The sequence below is a fragment of the Lutjanus erythropterus genome, chromosome 6 (assembly GCF_056507025.1).
Source record: "Lutjanus erythropterus isolate fLutEry1 chromosome 6, fLutEry1.hap2, whole genome shotgun sequence".
NCBI lineage: Eukaryota > Metazoa > Chordata > Actinopteri > Lutjaniformes > Lutjanidae > Lutjanus > Lutjanus erythropterus.
In genome coordinates, this window is record NC_139322.1 from 19,771,456 (window position 1) to 19,796,323 (window position 24,868).

Here is a 24,868-nt window from a genome sequence, read left to right on the forward strand (position 1 = left end):
AGCAAAAAAAGAAGCTTACAAGAAGATTCAGTTTTCACACAGCATGATAGAACGAGTGACTTAAATCAAGGAACCAGAAGCATTCTTAGTTTTGGCATTTTTTTATTCAAACAGTGAAGGGGAAAACTAGCTGCTTCAGTGAAAAATATTGACAACACTGAGACCATCATTCAAGGAGGAGGTGAATGTGTGAGTAACAGAGAGAACTTCCGAAGTCTGACTCAAACTGAAATTTGGTGGCATATCGTTACTGTACATCTAGTTTTCTTACTTTAATTGGTGTCATTTCATATGTTTCTTAAATTGAGAAGATATGGAAATGATCTTCTTAAAAAAAAAAATCTTGTTCCTCTGCTGGGATAGTCTGCAAACCACTGTTGTAGCTTGTTATTGGTAAAGTATAGCTCAATAACAAGAGTCAGGATTAAGTTTCATTTTAGACAAAAAAATACGACTTATTTCTTAGAAACAAGGTTTTTTTTTTTTTGCTTTTCTTTAATTCCTTTCAAGTCAATGGGCTTCATCCTTCGGACAGCATGAATGTTTATAGAAAATGTCATGGCACTCCATCTAATAGTCCAACTTAACCCTATTGCTAGAGCCATGCCACCAGTGTGACTAAAAAAACAAAGTAGTAGTAGTTTCTAAGACAATGCTTCTTTAGTTAACATAGTAAATTTTCAAGTTTGCATTATCAATTGGCACCCAAGGCTTATTACCACAATTCTGATGGCATAGCTAAAAGAGGGATCAAACAGTGAGGATACTGTTTGTTAGATAAATACCAGCAACCCAGGCACAGAAAACCCCAAAACCAAATCATAGCAACTCATATTTTATTATTAATTATTTATTTTATTGAGGAGCTACAAAACTACTGAAAGCCAAAGGTAACGAGGCTTTTAAAAATGCTGCCTCTCTTCTGTTATCCTGTCTCCTGTATGGTCACGTATGTTGAGTCAGGCATTTTGCTGTGTCAGCTCTGTTGCAAGCAGGGCCCTTCAGGGCTCAGATCTGTAGAACAAGAAGAACCATAATATTGTTGGATCAGCATGGTTATCCCCTGCTGTGATGGCACAGTGCATTGCACTATAGCCTATTGCATGTGGTGCTATAGTGTGCTATTGTCAGTGAGTAAAAACGAGGAGTGTCCCATCTAATGTGTGTTAAACAGTGTTCCATCTAATTAAGATACTGCACACTTCATGTAATTTATTTATTTATTTTACATAAAGCAATTTGCAGTGTATTTGCATTATTCCCTCTGTAAAGCCGAATCAACTCTATAGCCTGAATGTTATAATTGTGCCCCATGATACTTTTTACTTTTTCAATATTTTTTAAATGATAAAATATCTGCTAATAATAAAAAACTATTAAAATGTGATCTAAGTTACCATTCAAAACCTCAGTTCAGTCTTCATTGTGAGTCAACCAGTGTTCAGTGCCTTTTTCTGTACAAACACTGTGTGCAGCTTGTTGATTAAAAAGGAAATCCTGTTTTGTTTGCATGGAAATCCTGTTTTGTTTGCATGGAACTTTTTTTGTTTTTGACATGGTATCAAAAGAACCACTTAGTATCTTTTTTTGTACTAGTATTGTATCGAACTTTAACATTCTTGTGTTTTGACAACCCTAGCCTCATGTCTTCCTGTTGTTCCCTTTATAGAAACAGATCTATTAAATCAGTATATTCTCCTTAAACATTTGTTTGATTTTATTGTTTTTTAGTTGCTGCTGTCATTGCTGAAGGCCCAGGCTAGTAATAGGCAGCTGGGATGCCATATGTTTGAACTGCCTCCAGATCTACATATATCTCTGATCAACACCCAGCAGGTAAAGCAACTGATCTATCTTTCATTAACCTCAAATTTGCATACTTTTCAGTCCAGTGCCAGTGCTTTCAGATGAATGCAGATATCATCAATAATGTTGATTTATGTTTTCCACTATTGTCTGACCTGATCCACTGACATCACTGCTGTAAGTGTAACTAAATGGAAAGACTAAGTTAAAGAAGTCACAAAAAAATCACAGTGAACACGATTAGCTATGTATTTTTCTTAAATGTCTTCTTTGTATTATTTAAATGATCTGATATAGTTTTGCATTTATTATTTTAAATATACTGTTGGTTTGCTTCATGCAGGATTCTAGAGTTTCTACACTTAGTGTTAAATAACCAAAGAACTGGAACATGCTTGGAAGTATTTTGGAAGGGACATTTTATATATTAATGCTCAGTTTTTTGTGCATGTACAAAACTAAAACCATACATTGAATTAAAACACTTTCTCGCTTATTTTGGAAGCTGCAGTAGAATCGTAAAGTTTACCTTTTATAAAACTGCTACTCATTAAAGTCTTTCCCCTCAATCTCACAGCCCAGGACATCAGCAGAAGAAAGTGGACTTGAAGGCTTGTTTTAGGTCCTACATCTATTGGAGAGAAGACCCAAAAGCATACACAGGAAAGGATTAAGAGGTAAGGTGAAGAGGGGGAGAAAACCCAGTCAGGATTTATTTGCCTTCTAGCCATAAAATGGATGTAAAACCCGCTGTAGCCACTTGGAAGTTGTTGTCAGCGAGGCTGACTCAGCTGGACACACAGTGCTCAAAAGTTGGATGTAAATTGTCTAGTGAAATGGAACTAGAAGTACATTTTTTTTCTCCAAATACTGATTTATTATCATTGAATTTCATTTAAATAATGAGATAGAACATTAATCATCTTTGTGAAAGTGGGTCAGCAAATTCTACCAGGATATAGACAAGAAATGTGTACCAGAATAGGGGAACAATCAGAACATCAGAATAGAAGAACGAAAAACAAGTTGTATATACATCACATGAAATATAAGAACAATGCAGTATGTTGAGACACTTTTTGAAAGCAGACACAGCTGCCAATTTAACCCCCGAAATATAGCACCTAACGCTCAGCACACAAAGAATAATAACAAATATAGAAAATATTTTTTTAAATGTAAAATATTTTCGTCTTTCATTGTACTCATAGTACAATGAAGAAAACAAACGTTTTACATGTAAAAAGTATTTATGTAGATTACCAGAAAACAGTGCATACAGTATTTGAAGTCTTCGGGTTTTTTGGATCCATTGTTAGTGATACAGGCTGTGTACATGAGAGAAAGCTACTGTATGGAGTAGTTGTGTTGCTACTCTGAAAACACAAAAAGGAGGTAAAAGTGATATTGGGCCAGCACTCTTGCTCATTGTTGTCAGGACTTGTCTTTAAAACAATAAACAAGAATAAGAAGAATTGTTTGATTAACTTGTGATTCAGACTGCTTGACTCTAGAAAATTATACAGATGCAGACTGTCAAATTGCACTGAATGTCTGCAAAAATGTGACTTTTTTTCCCCCTTATTTAAAATTGTCAATGTCCGGTTCTGGAGAAAGTCCTCTCTTGTGGTTCTTATACCCACATGCAGTTGGGAGCAAGTTGTAAAAAGACATTTTCCTCACTAAGTTGGCTTGATGTGCATAAATAAACACAAACAAAATCTGTCTGCCAGTGGGTAGCCTTCACTTTCCTTCAAAGGGCACAAAGCCAAGGCAATGTGTGTGTGTGTGGGCGTAGAGCTATGAGAAAAAGATGGCCATGAGAATATATGCAGATCTCATATGTTGTCTTTCTAAATAGTTTGGTACTCATGATGTGCTGTATATCATATATGTGCCACACATCACATGAAAGAGAGAGTCATCAAGTTAATAAAGTGAAATGTCTTTGTAGTATTTATTGCACCACCTTTTTTTTTTTTTTAGTAAACTGTAATCTAGTAATACAAGTTCTGAATGTAGTATAGTATTTGATCAAAGTGCAGGTCTTCAGGTAAGTTATCAAAGCCAGCGTTTTTTTAAAGTTCTGGCAGCGAGCACAGATGCTTGTTTGAACACTTGACCTACAGTAATCACAGATCTGTTCTCTTTTACTGAATGTATTTATACATAATGAATTTCTACATTTTCATCTGCATAAACAATAGGAAACTACAAATACCGCACCACACACTGTATACTGTTTGATTGTGAGACATTTGGTAATTGCTGCTCTAACCTTGAGAAGATACTTTAAATGTCAGTTCTATCATTTCTAATATGCATCCTAACTGATTGTGTTTCTGGTTAGTTGTATGTGTCATGCTGCAGGCATGTAGATGTTACAGCACACTGGGGTGTAATGCCACTGAAAATCTATATTTTTGATACTTTTCAGAACATTTTCCAAATATTTATTTGACTCTCATATGTTGTTCCATTCAGGTTTCATGTTACACTTCAAAGACAGTGCATAAACACAGACAAGGACAGATGTTAGACCTGCAACGCATAATTGTATCAATGGGAAGGAAATGTGCACACAGCTGAACTGAATCCTGGGTAATATTGTTAATTGCCATTCTGCCATAGACAGGAAATAATACATGTACCAAGTGGTGCAATTCCACAAAGGCTAAAGGCAAAACAGGTTAATTGCTTTAGTGTGAAGCATGTTCATAGAAAACTTTACTGTATATATATCAGGCTGTATTATATTTTTAAATCATATTTTAGATCATATTTGTCTCAAATATTAAAAATGGGAAAGAATGATAAAGAGGAAATGTAATGGCTGTTACTGATTTTTACTACTATGGGTACTTTAACTACTAAATGATGATATTAGAGTTGCAAAGAAATAATCATGCAGTAAAAATAAATAAAAAGAAACGGTCTTGAATTACTGGCAATCTTTTCTGTATATAATATCCACACTTTGATGGAAATTACATAACAAAATAAGATAAAACTTTAAGATGTGGCAGTAAAGAGTTCCTTCTTGGGCACCCTATAATTCTCAGCTCAACTTGTACTAAATTTATCCAGTAAATGCCGTTTCAGGTGTATATAAAAGAGTTTTGGCAGTACTGAGAACAACTGCATCTCGCTGCAACAGTTCCTAATTGATTTAAAACTGATGCTCATTGAGCAGCCTATAGGTCACATCTGGCTCCAGCTGAAAACTGCCCACCCGATCAATTTCTCAGCTTCAAGAGCCGGTACCTCGGAGTCAATTCAGTCTGTACTTTTAGGAACGTCAGTTTTGGATGGCTAAACATTGCACTGGTTGTAATACACTGTACATCTCCAACTCTCAAAACAGACTTCCCCAGGTTCTTAGCCAAATTCAGCCAAGGTAAATGGTCTTTTTGTGTTTACCCTGACCTTAAGCAAGGTCGTGGACAAATATTTCTAGTTCCGGGATATTTCCAGAATTACACAACAGTCAAAGCAGGCTTAAGAGAAACATTTTCACATGAGTCACACCAGGGAGATGTCCACTGTGATTTTGATGATTTATTGCACATTTTATCTAGTTAACAGACTTAAGGTTCTGTATTCACTCTCAGTTTACAGTAGATGACTGTTCATTTTGTCAGTTTAATGTTTGAATTTTGTTTTGACGAAATCCCTCAGCAGAAATTGCATGGCTCTGGCATCAAATTTTGCAGCTTCTCTGCTACAGAAACAAAAAAAAGATTAGATTAGACTACAGTTTGATCTGATGATACAAACACCAGCATACATACTGTATACCAGTATACATATATACAGTATACAGTTTGCTACAAAGAATTGCCCAAATTTAAAGTCTGAGTAACATAACACTGTTTGCAGTGATGCATAAATATGGTTACACACATTGAAAATTGTTGTATTTCCCCACCTACCGAGATACTGTTGTTTTAGCTTCTCAAAACCATGAACATTACTATCATTCGTTAATAATCAATGCCAGCAATTTTCCTGGATTGTGGTATCTGGATAGATATATTGTGGAGACTGAATAATGAATATTAATATTTATGTGCTTATTTCTATATTTTTATTCCAATAGAAATAAAAGTTTTCTCAAACAACCATTTAGATTTTTTTCTTCACACTCTTTTTTTCTAGATCTTATATCTGACCTTTGTTTTAGAAACGGATTTTTGTTTTGTGTTGTTCTGTGCATTATTAGTCAACAGGTTCAAACCAGTCAGATGGCCTGGTGTCGCACATTAATTTGTACCCTGTCTTTCAGTCTCGAAATTATTGCTACATAACTACATGTAAAACCCTCTCACGCATTTAATATCTTACCGATGCGCATTATTTTACAGCCTCTTCAATCGTTAATTATGCAATTAAATAGAAAATTAATTAAAGCTCTGAAGCACTGGACTTCTGGTGAAACAGTGGCACAATTCAGCGTCCGAAGTTTTGGAGTTTTGTTGGCTTCTCCATAAAATCCCACGCAGGAAGAAAAAGTGAGAGAATGTGGTTTTTCATCGCCCTATTACTTCTCTGAATATGTTAATAAAAGTGCAGCAATTTCTTACATTTGGTTTGTATTGAAGTGTTCTTTATGGAATAATTCACACGGAAAAAACGGTGCACTGCTTTTTTAAATCACCACTTTAAACAACAAAATACAATACAACCGGGACCTGAGTACATAGTTTGGAAATCTAATCAGGATATTTTTAAATTTTGTTTTAATTATTCGTCTTTATACAATAGATAACGGAACTGGCTGAATTTGTTTCTTTCTTACATGCTCGTCTTTTTTTTATCAGCTCAGATTAAAATGAATGTTATATGAAGTAATGAAATATTAACGACTCAGAGAACAGAATATAGTTCAAACCCAGTTTTACATCTTTTTGTGTCGGTAAACAATGTAAAACTGGACGAAGACACATTTGTGTTGCTCTACATGATCAGTATTAGAAATTAAAAACTAATCAAATCAAAACCGTTTTTCAACCGATTTTTTTTTGTTTTGTTGCTTTATTTTGTCTTGATTAGAAGGGAATCGCAAAATCCAGACAAAATTTCCGATATAATTCAGATATAAAACAACAGAAAAAAAACGAATAAATTAAAATCTTGCGCATAGCGCCGTGTTGATTAAGAGCATTATTTGCCAGGAGGTTTAACATCCTACAGATAAGAGCAGGTCCGTGATATGCCTACTTAAAATCAATTAATGCTCGGTGAATTCGTCAGAAACTTTATTCAGCTCTTGAGAGGTTGATCAGATTAATCGCAGTTTTCGTTTATTTTTGGGGGCTCACATGTTGAATTCGGGAGTCTCCGATTATTTTTCCCGTCGGATTGGATTTGTACCCCGTTTATGCAAACGGCTACTGTTTTGGTTTACGAGCGAGGTGAGAGAGGTGAGGGGTGTCCTCTCCTGAGCAGCTCCGTCTGAGCACTGTGACTTTGAACTTGAACTCCGTCCTGCTCATCTTCATAATGTGTCCAATACTCTGCTACAAGTGAACCTGCACTAATTCTGCTCCACGGTTTTGCCTCGTTGGCCTGTCAGTCCCCTCATTTATACGCAGAAATGCGCAGAAAACGAATGCAGAGCAGGATGAACTGTGATACATTGTACTCGCCCAGACAGAAGGCGACAGTAACTTCACCATAATTCCACTTTGGTTCTTAAATCTGTCTTTAATTTAAATCCCACTTTGGTTGCTTTGCCGTCAACTTTCTTTCTTTACCACAGAAAACAGTAGTGACCCAGAGGAAGTTTTAAATGAGACGAAGAGATATCAGAAATATGGATGAATTGATGTTCACTCAAACAATTAAAGGCTTTTCAAGCCAAAAAAAACTCTACAGTCTTCAGGGTAACCAACCTTATTTACCTCTAACAGTAAAATACTCAGTACCTGTGCAAGAGATAGAGATCTGACTTCACATGTAGAACAACTTATTTATATTTTGAAATGCGGGTTATTCGACTTTAAAGGGCACATACACAAAATAATCCCTCACATGAGGAGTCTTTGTACTTCAAGTTAGTAGTAGTGTTAGTATTTTTTAGCAGGAGAAGTATGTCAGCTCTTTGAAGACTTTGCAATAGGGATGCACAATAAATATCGGCAGATAAATTATGTCCTAGTATTTAATTTGAATTGTTAGGCGAATGTTCTATAAAAGCCGAAGTATGTTTGTGTAGTTTTTTGAGGAACTTTACTAGAGAAAGTAAAAGAACATCAGAAGAGTCAGAAATGCTCTTTGATTTTGCTGTAATAATGATGTCAGTTAGACTTGGTTCAGTCAGATCTGTAGAATATTAAATCATCCATGTTTGCTGACTGCATCTGAACCCTTCATAATGCACACCCTCGGGTGTGCATAAATAACAGGTTAAATTAACTTATTTTTAAAATATGAAAAATATTAAATTATATGTTATCTTATACGATCAGCCAACACAAGTAGTTAATTATTGGTTATTGTATCAGCTGAATAAAATCTACGTCATAGATCCCTAGTTTTTAAATGTCTTTATTAAAGTAGGATTCACTAGTTTTGCAAATCTACTATTATAGCCAACATATCTGTAAGTGCAAATACAAATTCATTTCACACTTTCTCCTGATGAACACATCTACGGGAAACGACCTCAAGTGAGTTTTTCTGAGGACAGCAGTTGGCAAGTGTTTGGACATGCACGAATTGAAAGTACAAAGTTACAGTTTAATTACTTCATTTTGCCTCGAGCGTGTGACGCAAGTTGAAGGACATGTGCCAATGGTTGCGTAAGTACCACACACTGTATCTCTGATTTCAGGTAGCCGCACTGGAAGGATCACATTGCGCACAAGCAACACCTTTCTGGCGCCATTTCAAGCAGTTTATTATTATGTGTAATAATCGCCCAAATTCATACAGGCTGAGACTTACAACATCAACTTAACCGCATATAAAGAATTAGTTTATTTAGCAGCCGTCTTGAAAGTTTATAACAAACTCACCGTTACAAAGAACGAAAAACACAATCAAAGTGAAGTTTTTGATCCACTTGTCTTTTGAGTTCCTGTAGTCACGTCTGATGGGTTAGAATAGGATTCAGTTCTCACAAAATACAGAAACTATGCAGGGATTGGCAATATATCGATATGGATATTGTGATATAAGACTAGGCATCGTTTCAGATTTTGGATTTTGTTATACAGTGGTTGTGATAAAGGTGCTGTCAGTAAATTGATGTCATTTTCTGAATTTATGAATGTTTTTGCTGTTATATCATTTGTCTTCACCCCCTTAGTCAGTATATCCACATTACTGACGGTTGTTTATCCAAAAATCTCATTGTATTAATATTTTGTGAAAACATCAATAGTCTTCCATATAATATTGTTGCAGTATTGATACAGCGGTATTTGGGCAAAAATATTGTGATATTTGATTTTGTCCATATCATACAGTCCTACTTTATATTCTCTTGGACAGTAATGCATCATATTCTTTAAGAGCATCACTGTTTGAGAATTTATGGTATCTTATTTTAGACAGAATGTGTATATAGAAATATATCGTACATCACGGAATAACAAAAAAAAAAAAAAAAAAGTAAATAAAAATAAATTTATATATAGAGATATTTTATAAGCCTTGCCACCCAGCCTTATATATCAGCCTAAGCCTAATTTGGTTTAGTCATGAATATGCATGTATAAGCGTGGCCTCGATGCTGCTCTTAGCATCGGACTGTGCTGCAGTGGCTGCAGTCTAGATCAATATATTAGGGCCCTTTTACTTTTGCCTTGTTGATATCAGAGGATGGCTTCCCGCGCACCATTTCACTTAAAGATTTCCTCCATCACGACGAGTTAACCAACAACAAGCAGGTGCAGACATCATTTTCCAGTCCGCAGCGCTTCCAAACCAACACTCAATGTTGACTTAAGGCTCGTCATACAGTCACTGTTGGCCTGCAGCAGACTGCACGAGGAAGTTGTTGTCTTTAAAATCGCTTACTGTAAATTTCCCGGGTTTTTATTTGTAGACTTAAAGCAAAGTGGGCTTCACAGCGAGGGTGATCTAAACAAACCATTTGCCTATACCAAATAAAGCTTGCGTCATGTTTTACATCAGGTACAGAAAAATGTAATCTATACGTTGTACTATTAATGATAGTGTAAAGAGTCAATTAACTTATAGTTTATTCCGTACAATTTGTGAAGTATATGTAGAAATGTCTACATAATACACAGGAAGTGATTTATAGTTAAGGTGCATTTATAAACAATTAGTGCAAGGAAAAAATAGCATCTCATAGATTCGTCTATAAGATGATTTGAAGAACAAAATGTAAATAGTTTTGGTTTATATGATTATATAGAGAATTGTACGGGATAGATTTGGATTTGCAGTACTGGAACTGAATGCAAGTTCGTTCACGCACACCGCATCACCTCTCTGGCAACATTAAAAGCCTTTTTTTAGATGCACAATCAGAGTGCCTCGGACTTTTCTAGACTGCCAATACTTTTGAATTCTATCATCAGTAAGCTGGACGGTCATTATTTGTGTTATTTTTATCTAACTACTGGCCCTATCCTTGAAGATTACCTGATTTTTCATTTTTTAATATTACCAACACAATTTCTTTGACCCAGAGCAGCACTCTCCATTTTTTTCTTCAACATTAAAGCTGATTTAATAATGCCACTGTTTGCGCTTAGAACCTGTTTAAATTTAACACTTTTGGCTAAATGTTTTCAGTAATGTTCTCAGTAGACTATGTAGTGGCGTGTTAAGCTCACAAAAATTCACAGCGTGTGCCCTCGGATGTCTGTCAGCATTTTGACACATTTTACATTTTGAAGCTGCATGGTGTTACAAGCTGTAATGTACATTAATATTGTTCCAACTGGCATTGAATTATTGGACTGAAATTCAAATCTCGTGATTTGTGAAAATATCCTTAAAGAAGATTACTTTGATACTATTGACCGTGTCCTTGCGAGTCGTTTTCCTCCGGCGCTGCAGGATCAAACCAAAGCCCTCGATTGACAATAAAGTAACCTTCAAAATTCACAGCATTGTCTAAATTTCACAAATTTTCTCCTGATAATCAGATTTGAGATATGCATGTTAAGCCTTTAAAGACTGTCTACTTTCAAACCTGTTTTAAGAGGGGAAAAAAATCATCCTCTGTTATAGTTCCACAAAGATATGTTATGAACCATGAAAAAATTAAAATGCACGAGTACACATGCTTGATCCCTCTGTGCTTGTCTGCAGTTAGTCTGAAATATGCCCAGAAAGTTTAAAGCGCCTTATTGTTTGAGAGAAGCAAGTGAGATGATTAATGATGAACGTGTGTGTCTTTTGTTTTGCTGTCTGGACGGATGGAGCGACCGCCTCTCTTAACTTGAACTTGGACTTCCGACGAGACGCGTCCAACTGTGGATTTATTTAGTCTGCTTTCTCACCGGTTTACCCTCCGGACTGCAGCAGGAAATGAAGAGTTCACTCCTGCAGGAGTGATGGTTGATCGAGAAAAAATAAAAACATGTTGAGCACATTTTAAAAGGGCTAATTTGTTGATGAATCAAATTAAGATGTAAGACGGGACACGCTTTGACCCACCGTATTGATGACACACGACGTCGTAACGTGTTGGAATAGTAATCCAAATGAATATATTTTGATAAACTATCTTCTGTCATAAAGTTGGATTAAAAACATTCTGTCTTTATAAACCACGCTCATCTGGTGATCGTGCGGAACACATGCGTATTATCTCACATAGCATAGCCAACTTTGTCTAAATTAGGGTATAATCATTATAGTCGAAGGTGGTAGACTGTTGCTGTGCAGAAATTATAATTACCAGCGTACGAAAACATGCTGATGCTTGCACATTTTATGTGATACTGCTTATTTAGCCTTTTTTTCTGAATTGTACGACATTCAACAAATGTTGGTGATTGATTCTTGTCAGGGTGTTAGTAGTTTTAATCCATTGTTTTGCATTCCTGGCTAATTTAAAGCTTTACTCGACATTGTTAAACTTCACTACACTACTGCATAAATGACGCACAAATATATCTTAACTCCCAAACTTTCTTGCAGTCAGCATCGGGTAATCAACCACTGACACTTTAATAACAATATGATAAGCACACTAAATAAAACGGAGCTGTAAATCCTGTGTTGCATTTAGTAAATCCACTTTGGCCTGGCTGGAGCCGTGGTCTGCCATCCTGCCCCCTGTCCTCTGGGCGCGGCTCCGCCTGGCCTGCTGTATTTCGCGGTTAACCCACAGCCATCCTCTTCGAATCTACCTGCTCTGGATGAGGTTGAACGAGCCGAATCCGAGGTAAATTAGGATCAAACTGTAGTGTTTTTCATGCATGACTTTTCAAATAGCCTTATACATCCACAATATATAGTTTGTGTTTTCCGTCGTAAATTTAAAAAATTGATTTACCTCGTGGTAATTATCATAAGCAATATCCACCATCATGGACAGAAATCTACTGAATTTCAGAGAAGCCCTACTCTCTTATTCTAAACTCTCTGGTTTCATAGATTTGCTCTACTGTACCTCTGTTAACTTAGTAAAGATGAAAATGAGTCTGTTTCACATGTATAAGAAGGTGTTGGTGGGTAAAGTGAGTCTAAAGGGGGGTTGCTTCCCCCACACCCCTGTATGGCCTAAACTCGACACTTTTGTGTCTTCTATTCACTGTATGTCGTTTCACGAATACTTAAGCTAATTTCGGTTTGCTTGGCAAACATGGCTTCCTACCAATGACACCAGCTCACGGCTGTAATAGATCTATTTTTGAAGACCTGAAGGCTTCTGCTCCGTCGTTTGGGTGCGATAAAAGGCACAAATGTTGTATGCTAGTGTCGGACCTGCATTTTAAAATCTGCTCATGCATATGCAGAAAGATCTTATGCGAAATCCTACTACTATGGATTTGTGAATGTTGGTGCGATGTAAAATAGGAAAGAAAATCTTCCACAGGAATCTATTTACGCATGTTGATGGTTGTGTTTAAATGCGCCTCTCTTATTTAACTTATTGTAAAGCCCTTTCATTCTGTTTACCAACACTGCACTGCCCCAGTTATATATTTTAGGCCACAGTTAAGCATTTTTCTAAACAAAATCACATGCCTCCATATGCCCATGTACCCTGACTGTTGGCACAGGCATCCAGTGGTCTTGGCTTTTTATGATTATGAACATTTCTGATCGTAAATTAAAGCCAGCCTGAGCGGGAAAACACCAGATTGAGATGCAGTTTTAGTTTTGTAGGAATGTTTTCATGACAGTGGACTGCTCTGCTCTCTTGCCTACTGCTGGACGACAACACACACACACACACACACACACACACACACACACACACACACACACACACACACACACACACACACACACACACACACAGTGGATATGCACACAGGCAACATAAAGCAATGTATATGACTAAAAGGAAGCAATGGTTCACTGTCTCGCAGAGGAAAATGTTACATTAACACCAGCCTTAATGCAAAATACATGTAACGCGCCAGCTCGTGACTCACACGCGCAACTCCAGTCTTGATTTACAATGAGTTTTATGTTTGCACTACAGTCAGATTTTGGTCCATTCAATTAGTTAAGACACTTAATGGTTCCAAAGTTTATCCCACTGAGTTTGACATGTTAATTTACTAAAATCTTCTTGGAAAATGTAGCTGGACTATTGGTCTTTATACCGTTATAGACTATTACAGTGCGTGGATCTATTCAGTTATTTTGTTGTTTTGTAAAATTACCATTTGGATTCCTTTGATTATAAAATGGTTTGATCTCATAGCTAACTCTGAAGCTGGTTGGAAACTCGTAAACATGAACGCAACCTGATTTCAGCATGCATGGCGCAGACTCTACCTGCGAGCTGTCAACACATTCTTGGATCGCTACATCGTCTCCTCAAAGACTTTTTATGCCCGGGGATTTGCATCACTCTCAAGACCGGTGAGATAATGTTTGACAAGTAAATAGTATTGATTTTTATTGGCATTCGACCGGTATTTATCCTAATGATACATATATGAAAGAGACGCGGAGATCTCTGACACAGAGTCATTTTGATGGAGGGACTGCACTCCAGAAATGTGGCCAATTGGTTTTCCCTAATTGAAGGCAAAGAAAAAAAAATCATGATTTCACTTGTTTTCGTTGGTCGCAGTGTCATTATTATTTAAACAAGTGATGTACGATTTTGAAATAAATGGAATTACCAGTAGTATATTGTTGCATTGCTGCAGGATCAAAATTGCAAGTGCTGCTCCTATACTCTATGTATGTAAGGGCATATAGTGCTTACATCAGATCTATTGACTCAGTTGTGCACATGCAGTCAGTTCCTGGGAGCGGAAGCCGCAGGTAGGCAGCATTTGTATGGGGATGGATGCTCTCCCCTCCCCCACAAACCTCCGCATCAGACGGGCTCTCTCTCCGTCTGACAAGGCCTGTCTGGAAGGACATGATGTCTGGTTGTGAAGATATTTACAGCAACACATCATGGCTGCTTGTCAAGATATTGATAGTTCTTTCTGTTAACAGTTAGTGAATAAGTGAAACCGCAATGGAGACGACGTATTTTAGTCACCTGGCGGATTGTTTTACGCTTTTTAAGAAAAACTATATTTTTTAATGAAAGATGGACGAATATTTGTAAAAAGGGTGTGTTTTGCAGTGAAGTTCCAACGCAAGCAGTATGGAGCGAAGTATGCAGAGTAGTAGCACCCACTACCTTTAAAACACTTAAGAATCACTAAAACTGTCACAGCTGCAATTTTTTATAAGCTAATACATTAGTGTAAACTTTTAGTTTAAAACTTTGTTTCTGATTTTTTCCCCAATAAAATTATACAGTTACAGTTTTAGCATGTGACCAATTTAATATCGTTTCGAAATCTGGTGAAATACAGACAACCAGACTACAATTATTGATTTTTTTTTCCCACTTTCGCTCTCCTATTATTGGTCGAGTTGTAAGAATTTATTAAGTAAAACAAAACCCAGCTAATTACTTCATTATGAATTTGCGCTTCCCTACCTAATGAAGAATCGCACGTTTAAATATGCAGGTAATATTCAAAGTAGCCAATCGCACCTCCACCGTAAAAGTACGGCATGTACATAAAGTATAAATGTTTAGAGTGGATTATGGGTGATGAAATATCAAGTTTCATATCAGCTAGCTGTCCTAAATAGTATATATTGATGGTTATTTTATTTATTTCAAAATATCACATTGCTAAGTAGTTTGCGTGGTAATGTTTAAATATAAAACAGGCCTGCCATACGACATGAGTAAACTTGGGAAAAAAAATCATCCTTTAAGAATTCACCTGTGTCTGTATCTTGTCCATTGCTGATGAAAGGTAATAAAAACAAAAGTTAACAATTAAAGTTTGACGTCTTTTAGAGTACATTGTCAGTTATTTTTTTTGCAGGGCGTGTGTTAGATATATTCTGGTTTAAGTATCGTCGCTGGCATGTATGTGTTTTTAAGAGTGTGCTGCTGCTGTCTCATGGCATTGCACATTTTGCTGTAGTGGAAATGCGCCAGACGCTTAAATATTTAATAACAGGCTAATCATTTTTGTGTCGCAATAATAATTGTAGCCTATTATTTCTTGCAAAGGTTAAAAATATAAGTATTTTAGTCATAAATTCTCTACTTGTCCTTGTAAGATTTTTTCTGTATTATGTTATTTTCCTTTTCCTCAACCATTAATTATGAGAATATTTAAAAACAAAATCCATATGTCCAGTGTCGGTTTTGGGGAAAACCGCATACAGGTTTAGCGTGTGATTGGTGGTTATTGCGACATAGAATGCAACTTAATCGAATCATAGTAGTTTTTCTCTAGGCCTAAATTTCACACTTCTTTGAACTATTATCTGTGAGACTTTGCAGCCCATCTAACCACAGCTACATCATGCGTTTATCCCACAGGGTGAAACTGTTACCAAAGTCTGCAAACATTTCTAGCTGAAAGTTAGACTGAGTGAAAAAAAAAAATACACCGAACTAATGATAACAAACTATCATCATAAATTGGAAAAGAGGACCCCATCTCCTTAAGTCTGACCTTTCATGGAAAATATGTTAGTTTGGAAGGAGCCGGTTTCCTGCTGTCAAATTCCTGATGCTTTAAATAAAAACACAAGGGATTATTTGGACTTCTCTCGCTCCTCACACAGACAAATATTTTAGAGTAAGGGTCTCTAAATAACTGCTAGTTTGCATGCATACTCTAGTGTGAAGTTCATTCTTGTCTGTCTAGACTCTCATTACGACCCTGTTTGTCTGCGTTTTTTTACCTTGACCTTGGACTTCCGTGCAGCTGCCGTTTGGATGAGCCCTCCGTAGTTGTAATTTCCTTGAGACAAAAGAACTAAAGTCTCTGTCCGAGAAAGGACAGGGCTCTGAGGCTTCCTTAGTATATACATACACAACTGTGGCCGCATTATTCCCAAGGCAACTCAACAGTGCAAAAATGTTAAACTGATAAACTAGGCACCCTTTAGAGGGACGCTTGTAGCCGGCTATGAGTGACTCATGGGATTGGCATCACAGGCCTATTTTATGGAGACTTTGTGGGCCTATCCCAGCGCTAATATTTCAAACTAAAAATACAGTCAAGTTGTAATTATTAATCCAGAAGTAATTTTAAAGAAAGTGCTGCAGAGGTGACGAATGACGGGCAACTGTTTTGTTTACAGGGCCAAGTGACTAGATGAACTAAAAATAGATTTTTGGAGTTAAAAGAAAATAGCTTCAGACAGTGGTCAGTGTTTCAAATCTGAAGGAGGACGGTTCCAGTGTGAACTAAATCCGCACTTCTTGCATGATGTTTAATTAGATAAAGGCTGTCCTCACAGCTGAATGCGACCCTTTGTTCTTATCCTCGCCTAAAAGCGTCAGCATCCACTTGTATGCCATGGATGAGTATCTCAGTAAAACAGAAACATCACATGGAATCGTATAATTGCCATTTTTATTGGGCACGTTATGTCTGAAAAATCTTTTTGGACCTTAACCAATAATATTGCGACGGAAGGTCTCTTGGCCCAAGCATAATAATGCGGAAATTGTTGTATATACACTCTACGAGACTGTCATTCATTGTATGCGATTACTATAATTATATTATCAATTTAAACATACACCATGTGCCGAAATGTAATTTGCAGTGACGGTATCTTACCTGCTTTCACCTCGTCCTGTGGCTTTCACTGTGCAGCGACACTCATTCACTCATTCAACTTTGCTTATAGAAAAACTCCTAGTTATGCATCTCACACGCAAAACACACAATCTAACACACACACACACATACAACACACACTTTACACACACTCTAGATACTAATTGTCTTTTTTAAACTGACTGATTAAACACCAATCACGTCATGCAGAAAAGTTATAATCTGATATATTTAGACAGTATTATTAGTAAACATAATAATAAAGCCCTGCTATGGCTTCGGTGACAGAATCTCATCTCAGCATGTTAATATGTGACCCAGTGGCAGTTGTATACGGGTTTAAAGGAAATGCGTCCTTCAGAAAAAAAAGTCTTGATAAGATTGGACGGTTCATAGACTTATATTTGCCTTGACATCTGTGGGTTTATTAATACTCAATATTTTGTTTCATAATAGACAAAATAAATAAATAAATAAATAAAATAAAGACAAGAGACCAGGGATTCTAGATTAAATTAGTTTTTATTATTTATTACATTTATTAATCAGTCAAAACCCTGGTCGGGGCACATCGCTTCCACCAGGTAAACCCAGAGAAACACAAAGTTTGCGCTCCAGTGCGTTAGAAAGCAAATCTGAAAGATTAGATTTGAGAATTAAATCTGAAATAACCTATATTTTTTATTTTTATTTTCCATATACTGAGTGTGACATGTATCATATGCTATTATATTCTCTGGCGGTCCTCGGAGTCGGCCAAATTTCACAGGTTGTTTTCGTTTGCCCCAATCTTGAAAGTCTTCAAACTCCCCTTTAAGGGTGTGGGTCTCGGTGATTTAAGCCAATGATATGAGTCGGTGTTCTGCAGGAAAAAACTGTGACATGTGAGGCAGTGGGTCTTTAAAGGGCTGCTCTGCCCCAACTCACAAGCCCAATCTCGTAGGACTTGTTAGCGTATCACGTGCCAGATTCTTAATGAAGTGGACACACGAGGGCCTCGTGTGCGCATGCGCTTGGTGTAAAATGTAGTTGGAAATGAGGTGTCCGTCTTGGAGTAGTCGACTTTTAAAAAGCATCGGCAGCCCCTGATATGACGACTTCGCTGGTTCTGCATCCACGCTGGGCGGACACCTTGATGTACGTTTATGAAAAAAGCCCGAATGAAAACAACCAGAATAAAAGCCAAACAATGGAGGGACTGAGCGGTAATTGCCCTGCGACCCACTGCAGGGACCTGATGTCGCACCCCGCGCTGGGACGACATTCTGGCACCATAGCGACCCACCAGGGCTCCGTCTACTCGGATATTTCCTCTCCAGACACCGGCCGGCAGTGTCCCGCTCCTCAGACATCATCCAGCGCATCTTTGAGCTACGGTTACCCCTTTGGAAACCCATATTACGGCTGTAGATTATCTCATTCGCACAACGTGAACTTGCAGCAGAAACCCTGCTCGTACCATCCCGCAGAGAAATATGCCGAGCCCAGCACAGCGCTGCCCACGGAAGAACTGTCCTCCAGGGCCAAAGAGTTTGCCTTCTACCCGAGTTTCGCCAGCTCATATCAGGCTGTTCCTGGATATCTGGACGTGTCGGTGGTGCCCAGTATCAGTGCCCATCCTGAGCCGCGGCACGACGCATTGATCCCCATGGAGGGCTACCAGCACTGGGCTCTATCCAATGGCTGGGATGGGCAGGTGTACTGCTCCAAGGAGCAAACGCAGTCAACTCATCTTTGGAAATCACCTTTTCCAGGTAAGGAAAATTAATTATTTTATTTTAAAGTTGTCTCCAAGAGGATGAAATTCATATGTTAGTCCTGCGGCTTGCAGGCTTTTAATACCTGTGTCACCACATTAAGAAAGCTATTTAAATGTAGTCTGGTATTTTTACCCTGCTGAGATGTTACTGCTTAGTCTTCGAATTTTATTGTGTAAAAGTGCCAATATCAACTTACAAAGAAGTCTAGGGAAACTCTAAATGTCCTGAATAAACATGCAACTGTCACGCCCCATGTCAGTTATCATATGTCTTTTATGGAGTCTGCGAGCATAGGCAGAGATATTCTGTTTGACATTAAACGAATCATCCTGCGTTTTGTTTGAAGTGAGCGTAAAAATGACAGTAAGAATTGTGGCTTCAAGGGGCTTTTCAGTTCCATGGCCCTGTAATTGTTGATATAAAATCAGAATGGAGCATTTGCAGTTTTTTCCTTTTCAAGTCATATGATGGTTAGAATTCATTTCCAGGCACGTAGAATAGAAAGGAACACTAGTGCATACCTTTGCCCCCTGTTTGACAATATAGTGACTAAGCTAGCCTACTGTGTTTGGATTGTGCCAATAAATCTCAGCGTCCTCCGATGTGTCCACACTCTTGCATATATCATAATTTAGTTGTGTAACATTTACATTGTATGCAGACCAAATTACACAATCACTTATCAGTTCATAGTGTAATACAGGCTTTCCTCACTGTCATACAACATGCATGATATCTGATAATGGACACTGGGGCCCGAACAGTATGCAGTTTACAGAGTGTTTACTAGACTGCTTCTTTTATCACAAGGCTTTATTATCTTTCTGAAATCTGTGGTTATTTTCAGCTCTAATAGGTAGCTTCTCAGACCTCGACTGAGCTTCCCCCACACGACATTTGCCCCCGTTTATATTGAAAATACACAGCAGCAAGCCACGCAAGCACGGGCACGCCGTCAACTGTGCGCGCACACATGCACAAAAACACAAGTGCGCGCTGTCCATATCCTTCCGTGTCGCTTCAGACATACTATATACACACATGACGCACAGAGACTCGAAACTGTTTTGCTTTACAATTAAAAATACAAAAACAGTCAACACCACTCAGTCGTTTACTTTTAACAGAATATTTAATATGCTAGTAACAACAATAGTATTATTGTTTGAATAACCATTGGCCTAAATTGAGACCAGAATATTATCTGCACATTAACTGTGGCAAAATATACCCAACCCCTGACTGTAAAATTACATGGGGGTAAAAAGCTTCATGTCTCACAGCTTGCCACCATTTCTCAAGGTACTGCCATACTTGTCCTGTCATGTTTCTTATTGGCTGCCTTGCACTCAGCTCCAGCCTTGGCGAAAGGGTGTAATCCCAGAACTTTACCTACCTGAAAGAATAAGGCTCCCACCGCCAAAAGTTTCTGGGCTTCCAAAAAATATATAAAAGGAAAAAAACATACATATTTTTTAAGGAAATTGGAGGAAGTGTGAATTGTGAATTTAAATTAGGTGTAACACACGAAACTTTATGATTATTCAAAACGTAAAGTTTTCAATTGTTGTTCATTGTGATTTCTATTTTCTAGCCAGGCGTATAGCGCACATATTTAAACTTAATACTACTTTATACTTACAGTCCCATCCGCAGGTTGATTCAACATCTCTGCGACAGATTTATATGATAGTTGTTAGTCAACCAACAAGCATAACTACTGACACTTAACAGAAAGAACATTGTGGATTGGCAATTGGAAACAATGCACAATAGTAGTGTCTGTAACTTGATAGAGATAGTTCGTTTACAGAAACAAAGGATGGCCTGTCACTGTGTAGCACAAGCGGAAAACATTTTCCATTATAACATATATAATATACGCTGTTATAATCGTGTTCCTATACGTCAGGTGCAGTACACCTGAGATTCTGACTGCAACTAAGTGTTTGTGTGCCTCTCTGTCCCCCATACACACACACACACACACACACACACACACACACACACACACACCACACCACACACACACACACACACACACACACACACACACACACACACACACACACACACACACGATCACACATACACACACACAAGATCACACGAACGTTCGTCCTTGAAAATTAAATCAACTTGAAGCCACTATCTTCTGTCAGATGAAGTCAGTATACTTAATAAGTAAATCTATGCATTGCCCAGTTTGCTTAAGACATTGACCAATCGTGTCATATTGAGTGCTGCTGATTTTGTTAAGGGAAACATTGCGGTGTTTTTGCGCATTGTCTAAAATTTTCCTGCCATTTTCTCTTTCCAGATGTTGTGCCATTGCAGCCTGAAGTCAGCAGTTATCGTCGTGGGCGCAAAAAGCGGGTCCCTTACACCAAGATCCAGCTGAAGGAGCTGGAAAAAGAGTATGCAGCCAGCAAGTTCATCACCAAAGACAAGAGAAGGCGCATCTCGGCCGCCACCAACCTCTCAGAGCGTCAAGTCACCATCTGGTTCCAGAACCGACGAGTCAAGGAGAAGAAATTTGTCAGTAAATCCAAGAGCAATCACATGCACACCACTTGATAAGATCAGCGACCTCCTTTTGAAACTGCAACTCATACCTTCCAAAAACATCATGCCATATATTTACCTCTTGCATCGAAAATCGTGGCTGAAGAACATTTTTGACTGAGTGTTTTTCTTTTTTTATTTAAGTTCCATCATGTCCATCGACCATGCCACCACGCCCCCTGTTTTCAATTTAGAGGTAATGCTCTAAAAACTGTGAAAATATTGAGAATTCACTTCACATTTGTTTTATATGAATGTACATATATAAATATATAATATTTAAAACGATATCTGTATTTCAAAGACAAGTATTCCGTGTTTTTCTTTTTTCTTTCTTTTATTTTTTCAAGCCAAATCTCAAAAAAGGACTGGTGACGTTTCTAAGACTTGCAACGGAGGAGACGGTTCATTTGATGTCATTTTTAGAAAGATAATCGCCATATGGACATGATATTGTGGCGTATTATGACACTTTGAACTTAAGACTCAAACAACTTAAAAAGCTCACAGAGAGGACTGTCGAGAGAAAGAATGATTTTTTAAAAAAAAAAAATATTCCTTCTGAATTTCAAAAGCTATGTTCCTCTGTGTGGGATATGTTCTCTTAAGCCTGGGGTAAAACAAAGGCTGCTATGTTGTTAATCTGTATAGTGCAATGCCTTTATTATTTAATTCATATTATCTAGTATGGCGGAACTGTAAACTGGAATATCCCAAGAACCTGTATGTTTTCCTTTGTCAGTGAAGGATTCTGTCATGCAACTGGAATGATTGTAAACCATTAAAGTCAGTGAGTATTACACATAAATGCACAATCGTTTATTTTTTATTTTTTGTCTTTGTTAGTGTAGCATTGCAGCTGATCACACGCCTTGTACGAAGCCTGTAATTTCTACTTTTCGTGCAGTATGTGAACTGTATTGTGGTGTTGAATTACGTACTGGTAACGTGTTTCATAAATAAATGATGATTATGAAAATGCTTAAATATTCAAGTCAATCAACTATCCTACTTGGAGCATTTCCTTTTCCGTTCGAGTTACACTGGTGTCATTAAGCAGAAAAAGGCTCTAACCTCTGTCGCCTTTCCTCAACTTGAGTATAACATCAGCAGCGGATGAAGAGGCTAGTGAAGATTTTATGTCGCAAAGTGCTTGATTAAGACTTGATTGGGCATCCTGGAGTCTTGTTAATAGCAACAGGAGATGATGCGTTGGTTATGCATGCCAAGTGAGCAGCAACGCGCGTTTTCTGCACGTGCAATCTAAGAAAAATGCCAAATGAAATATGATATTTTGACCTTTTTCAGTCTTTGATAGAAATATTAGATTAAATCTGGCAAGACCCCAATCTTTAAAATGGGTCAGTATAGTGAAACAGAGTCGGCGGGTGAGAGAAATTTCCCTTTTCTTAGTTTATCCAGCCTTGATCTCGAACTCTTTACGCACTTTTAATCAAAGTTGATACCAAAGATGTAGTACGACCTGATACTTGGCAGAGGTTCAGTTGGCAGAATCTTCGCAAACAGGCCGAAAGGCAAACGGGTCAGCTTTCACAAAACATTTACAGGATTACCACAGAGTATTATTTTCACTCCTTCCCATATTCCAAAGGTACAAATTAGTTATTGTTGGTGTAATATTAGGAACACTGTAACCCGCATGCAAGAGTTCAGCCACCACTTTCCATTCCCAGTAATCGTCCAGTGTATTTAGGACATCATCCACATTAAAGGCTGATGTGCTCATTATGCTTTCTGTAGGATATTAAGAATAGATGCGTTAATGAAAATGACCAAAGCATTCAAGTGCGTAAATGTGATTTTTGCAGGGTATTCATGAAGCATTTGTCCACATTATAATTTCCTCATGCTTTCTGTGAAAGTTTAAGAATAAACTTCATGAAATGACCGAAATACTGAAGTGCGTAAATGTACTTTTGCAGAATAGTCAAATAATTAGCCCACACTATAATTAGATGATTCTGATTTCTGTCAGATGTTAAGAATACATGCATTCACGCAAATAGTAAAGCATCGAAGTGCGTAAATGTGCTTTTGCAGAGTATCCACAGTATTCACTCTATATTTTGCTGATTATGCTTTCTGTAAGTTATTAAGAATCTACACCGTAATGAAATTGGGAAAGCACTGAAGTGCGTAAATGTGCTTTTGCTGAGTATTCACATTATTGGCCCGCACTATATTTTGGTGATTATGTTTTCTGTAAGATATTATGAATAAATGCGTTCATGAAAATGGCAAAGCACTGAAGTGCATAAATGTACTTTTGCAGCACAAGATATCTATATAGTGTATAGTCTAAATAGTCTACAGTCTTGCACCCCCGTGCATATTTGGATTTCAGTTAAACCCTGCTATAACACTCTTAACTAAAACTAAAGACAAGTAGACAAGTAACTAAAGAGCACAGGTGGGTTTCGCAGTGAACTTGAAGATGTATTTGAGTCAAACATACATTTGATACGAACTCCTTATTCTATCAATTTAAACACACATTTATAGTAGTAATGCACATGCGCTTACGCACACTGAGCGCGAATCAGTCCAAAGCTGAATTGCAGGTCGAATTTCTATAGTTGTGTTTACAAATCATATAATAAGGCTACTATTTAGATATTTTGTGTACCCGCGTGCATAGATGAGTGAAGTGATAGTGAAGTGTTTTGAACGTGCGAACGGCTTTACAGTAATTAAGGTCTGGATTTCTCATAGACTTCAGTTGGTTATGAAAGTGAAAAATATGTTGAAAATTTCACTAAAACACGAAATAATCGGCAATAATCACAGTTAAAGGTGGTTTATTTTAAAATATCCCAGACTAGTAAATCTCAAATTTGTAATTTGTTTTTAACCTGACAAAAAAAAAAATAATTAACGCGTTGTAGACGAAAATAAAAATAAATACAGCCTAATTCTTGTTTCTTTAGTGGAAATAATTTGCACATGAACTAATCACGACAATATCACCCTCATCATATAGTAAAACTCTGTGTTTTGTTTAGTATTTTAATATCTCCATAGGCGAGTCCTTGTCTGGTCTCTGTCACTTTTTCCAGCTCTTCAGATCTGTGGAGGCTGTTGATTAGAATCCAAGCCGTCAGACCTCAAGTTTTTGTTTGTCTGGTTCCTGGATTTTCAATCCGTGTGGAAAGTTCTGGGTCTCCTGATTTACCCTTGACCATGACTATGCAGTCACTTTGACCTTGACATCACAGCAGATTGTGAATAATAAATAGGGGGCTGGACACCAATGCCGGCGGTTTGTTTGTAGGCAAACAAGGTGTTATTTCCCTGTCTAGACAGCCGGGCTTAATGACATGCCATAAATACATAAAAAAGGGGAAGTGTAGCGATATCCTCTGACCTGCATTTCTGACCATCTCTTAGAGCTTTGCATTAACATTTGGGCTCTGATCTTTTGTTTTTTTTTTTGTTTTT

The 24,868-nt window shown here is 37.5% G+C and overlaps 1 protein-coding gene and 2 long non-coding RNA genes across 3 annotated transcripts in view; 2 read left to right on the forward strand and 1 right to left on the reverse strand.

The window, feature by feature from the left end:
* The window catches only part of LOC146325183 (uncharacterized), a 41,459-nt gene extending 38,992 nt beyond the window's left edge, over window positions 1-2,467 (forward strand). Inside the window, exons 3-4 of the long non-coding RNA XR_014770707.1 lie at window positions 1,732-1,836; window positions 2,384-2,467. This is a non-coding gene — a long non-coding RNA (uncharacterized LOC146325183). The remainder of the gene's footprint in view (window positions 1-1,731; window positions 1,837-2,383) is intronic.
* LOC146325184 (uncharacterized) lies at window positions 792-17,213 on the reverse strand. The gene is made up of 3 exons (XR_014770708.1): window positions 17,085-17,213; window positions 2,336-2,437; window positions 792-1,014 (listed from the first exon to the last, which is right to left on the reverse strand). It is a non-coding gene; the product is annotated as an uncharacterized LOC146325184 (long non-coding RNA).
* Window positions 17,214-17,964: 751 nt separating this feature from the next.
* hoxc13a (homeobox C13a) lies at window positions 17,965-22,396 on the forward strand. The gene is made up of 2 exons (XM_084721053.1): window positions 17,965-18,838; window positions 21,165-22,396. Exons 1-2 carry the CDS (start codon window positions 18,175-18,177, stop codon window positions 21,419-21,421), a joined length of 921 nt encoding a protein of 306 aa, XP_084577179.1. The 5' UTR covers window positions 17,965-18,174; the 3' UTR covers window positions 21,422-22,396.
* The last annotated feature ends 2,472 nt before the right edge of the window (window positions 22,397-24,868 follow it).

Coding starts and splice junctions, on each gene's coding strand:
- hoxc13a (XM_084721053.1), top strand. CDS start 18,175: ATGACGACTTCGCTGGTTCTGCATCCACGCTGGGCGGACACCTTGATG. Junction 18,839..21,164: donor TTGGAAATCACCTTTTCCAG/GTAAGGAAAATT, acceptor TTCTCTTTCCAG/ATGTTGTGCCATTGCAGCCT.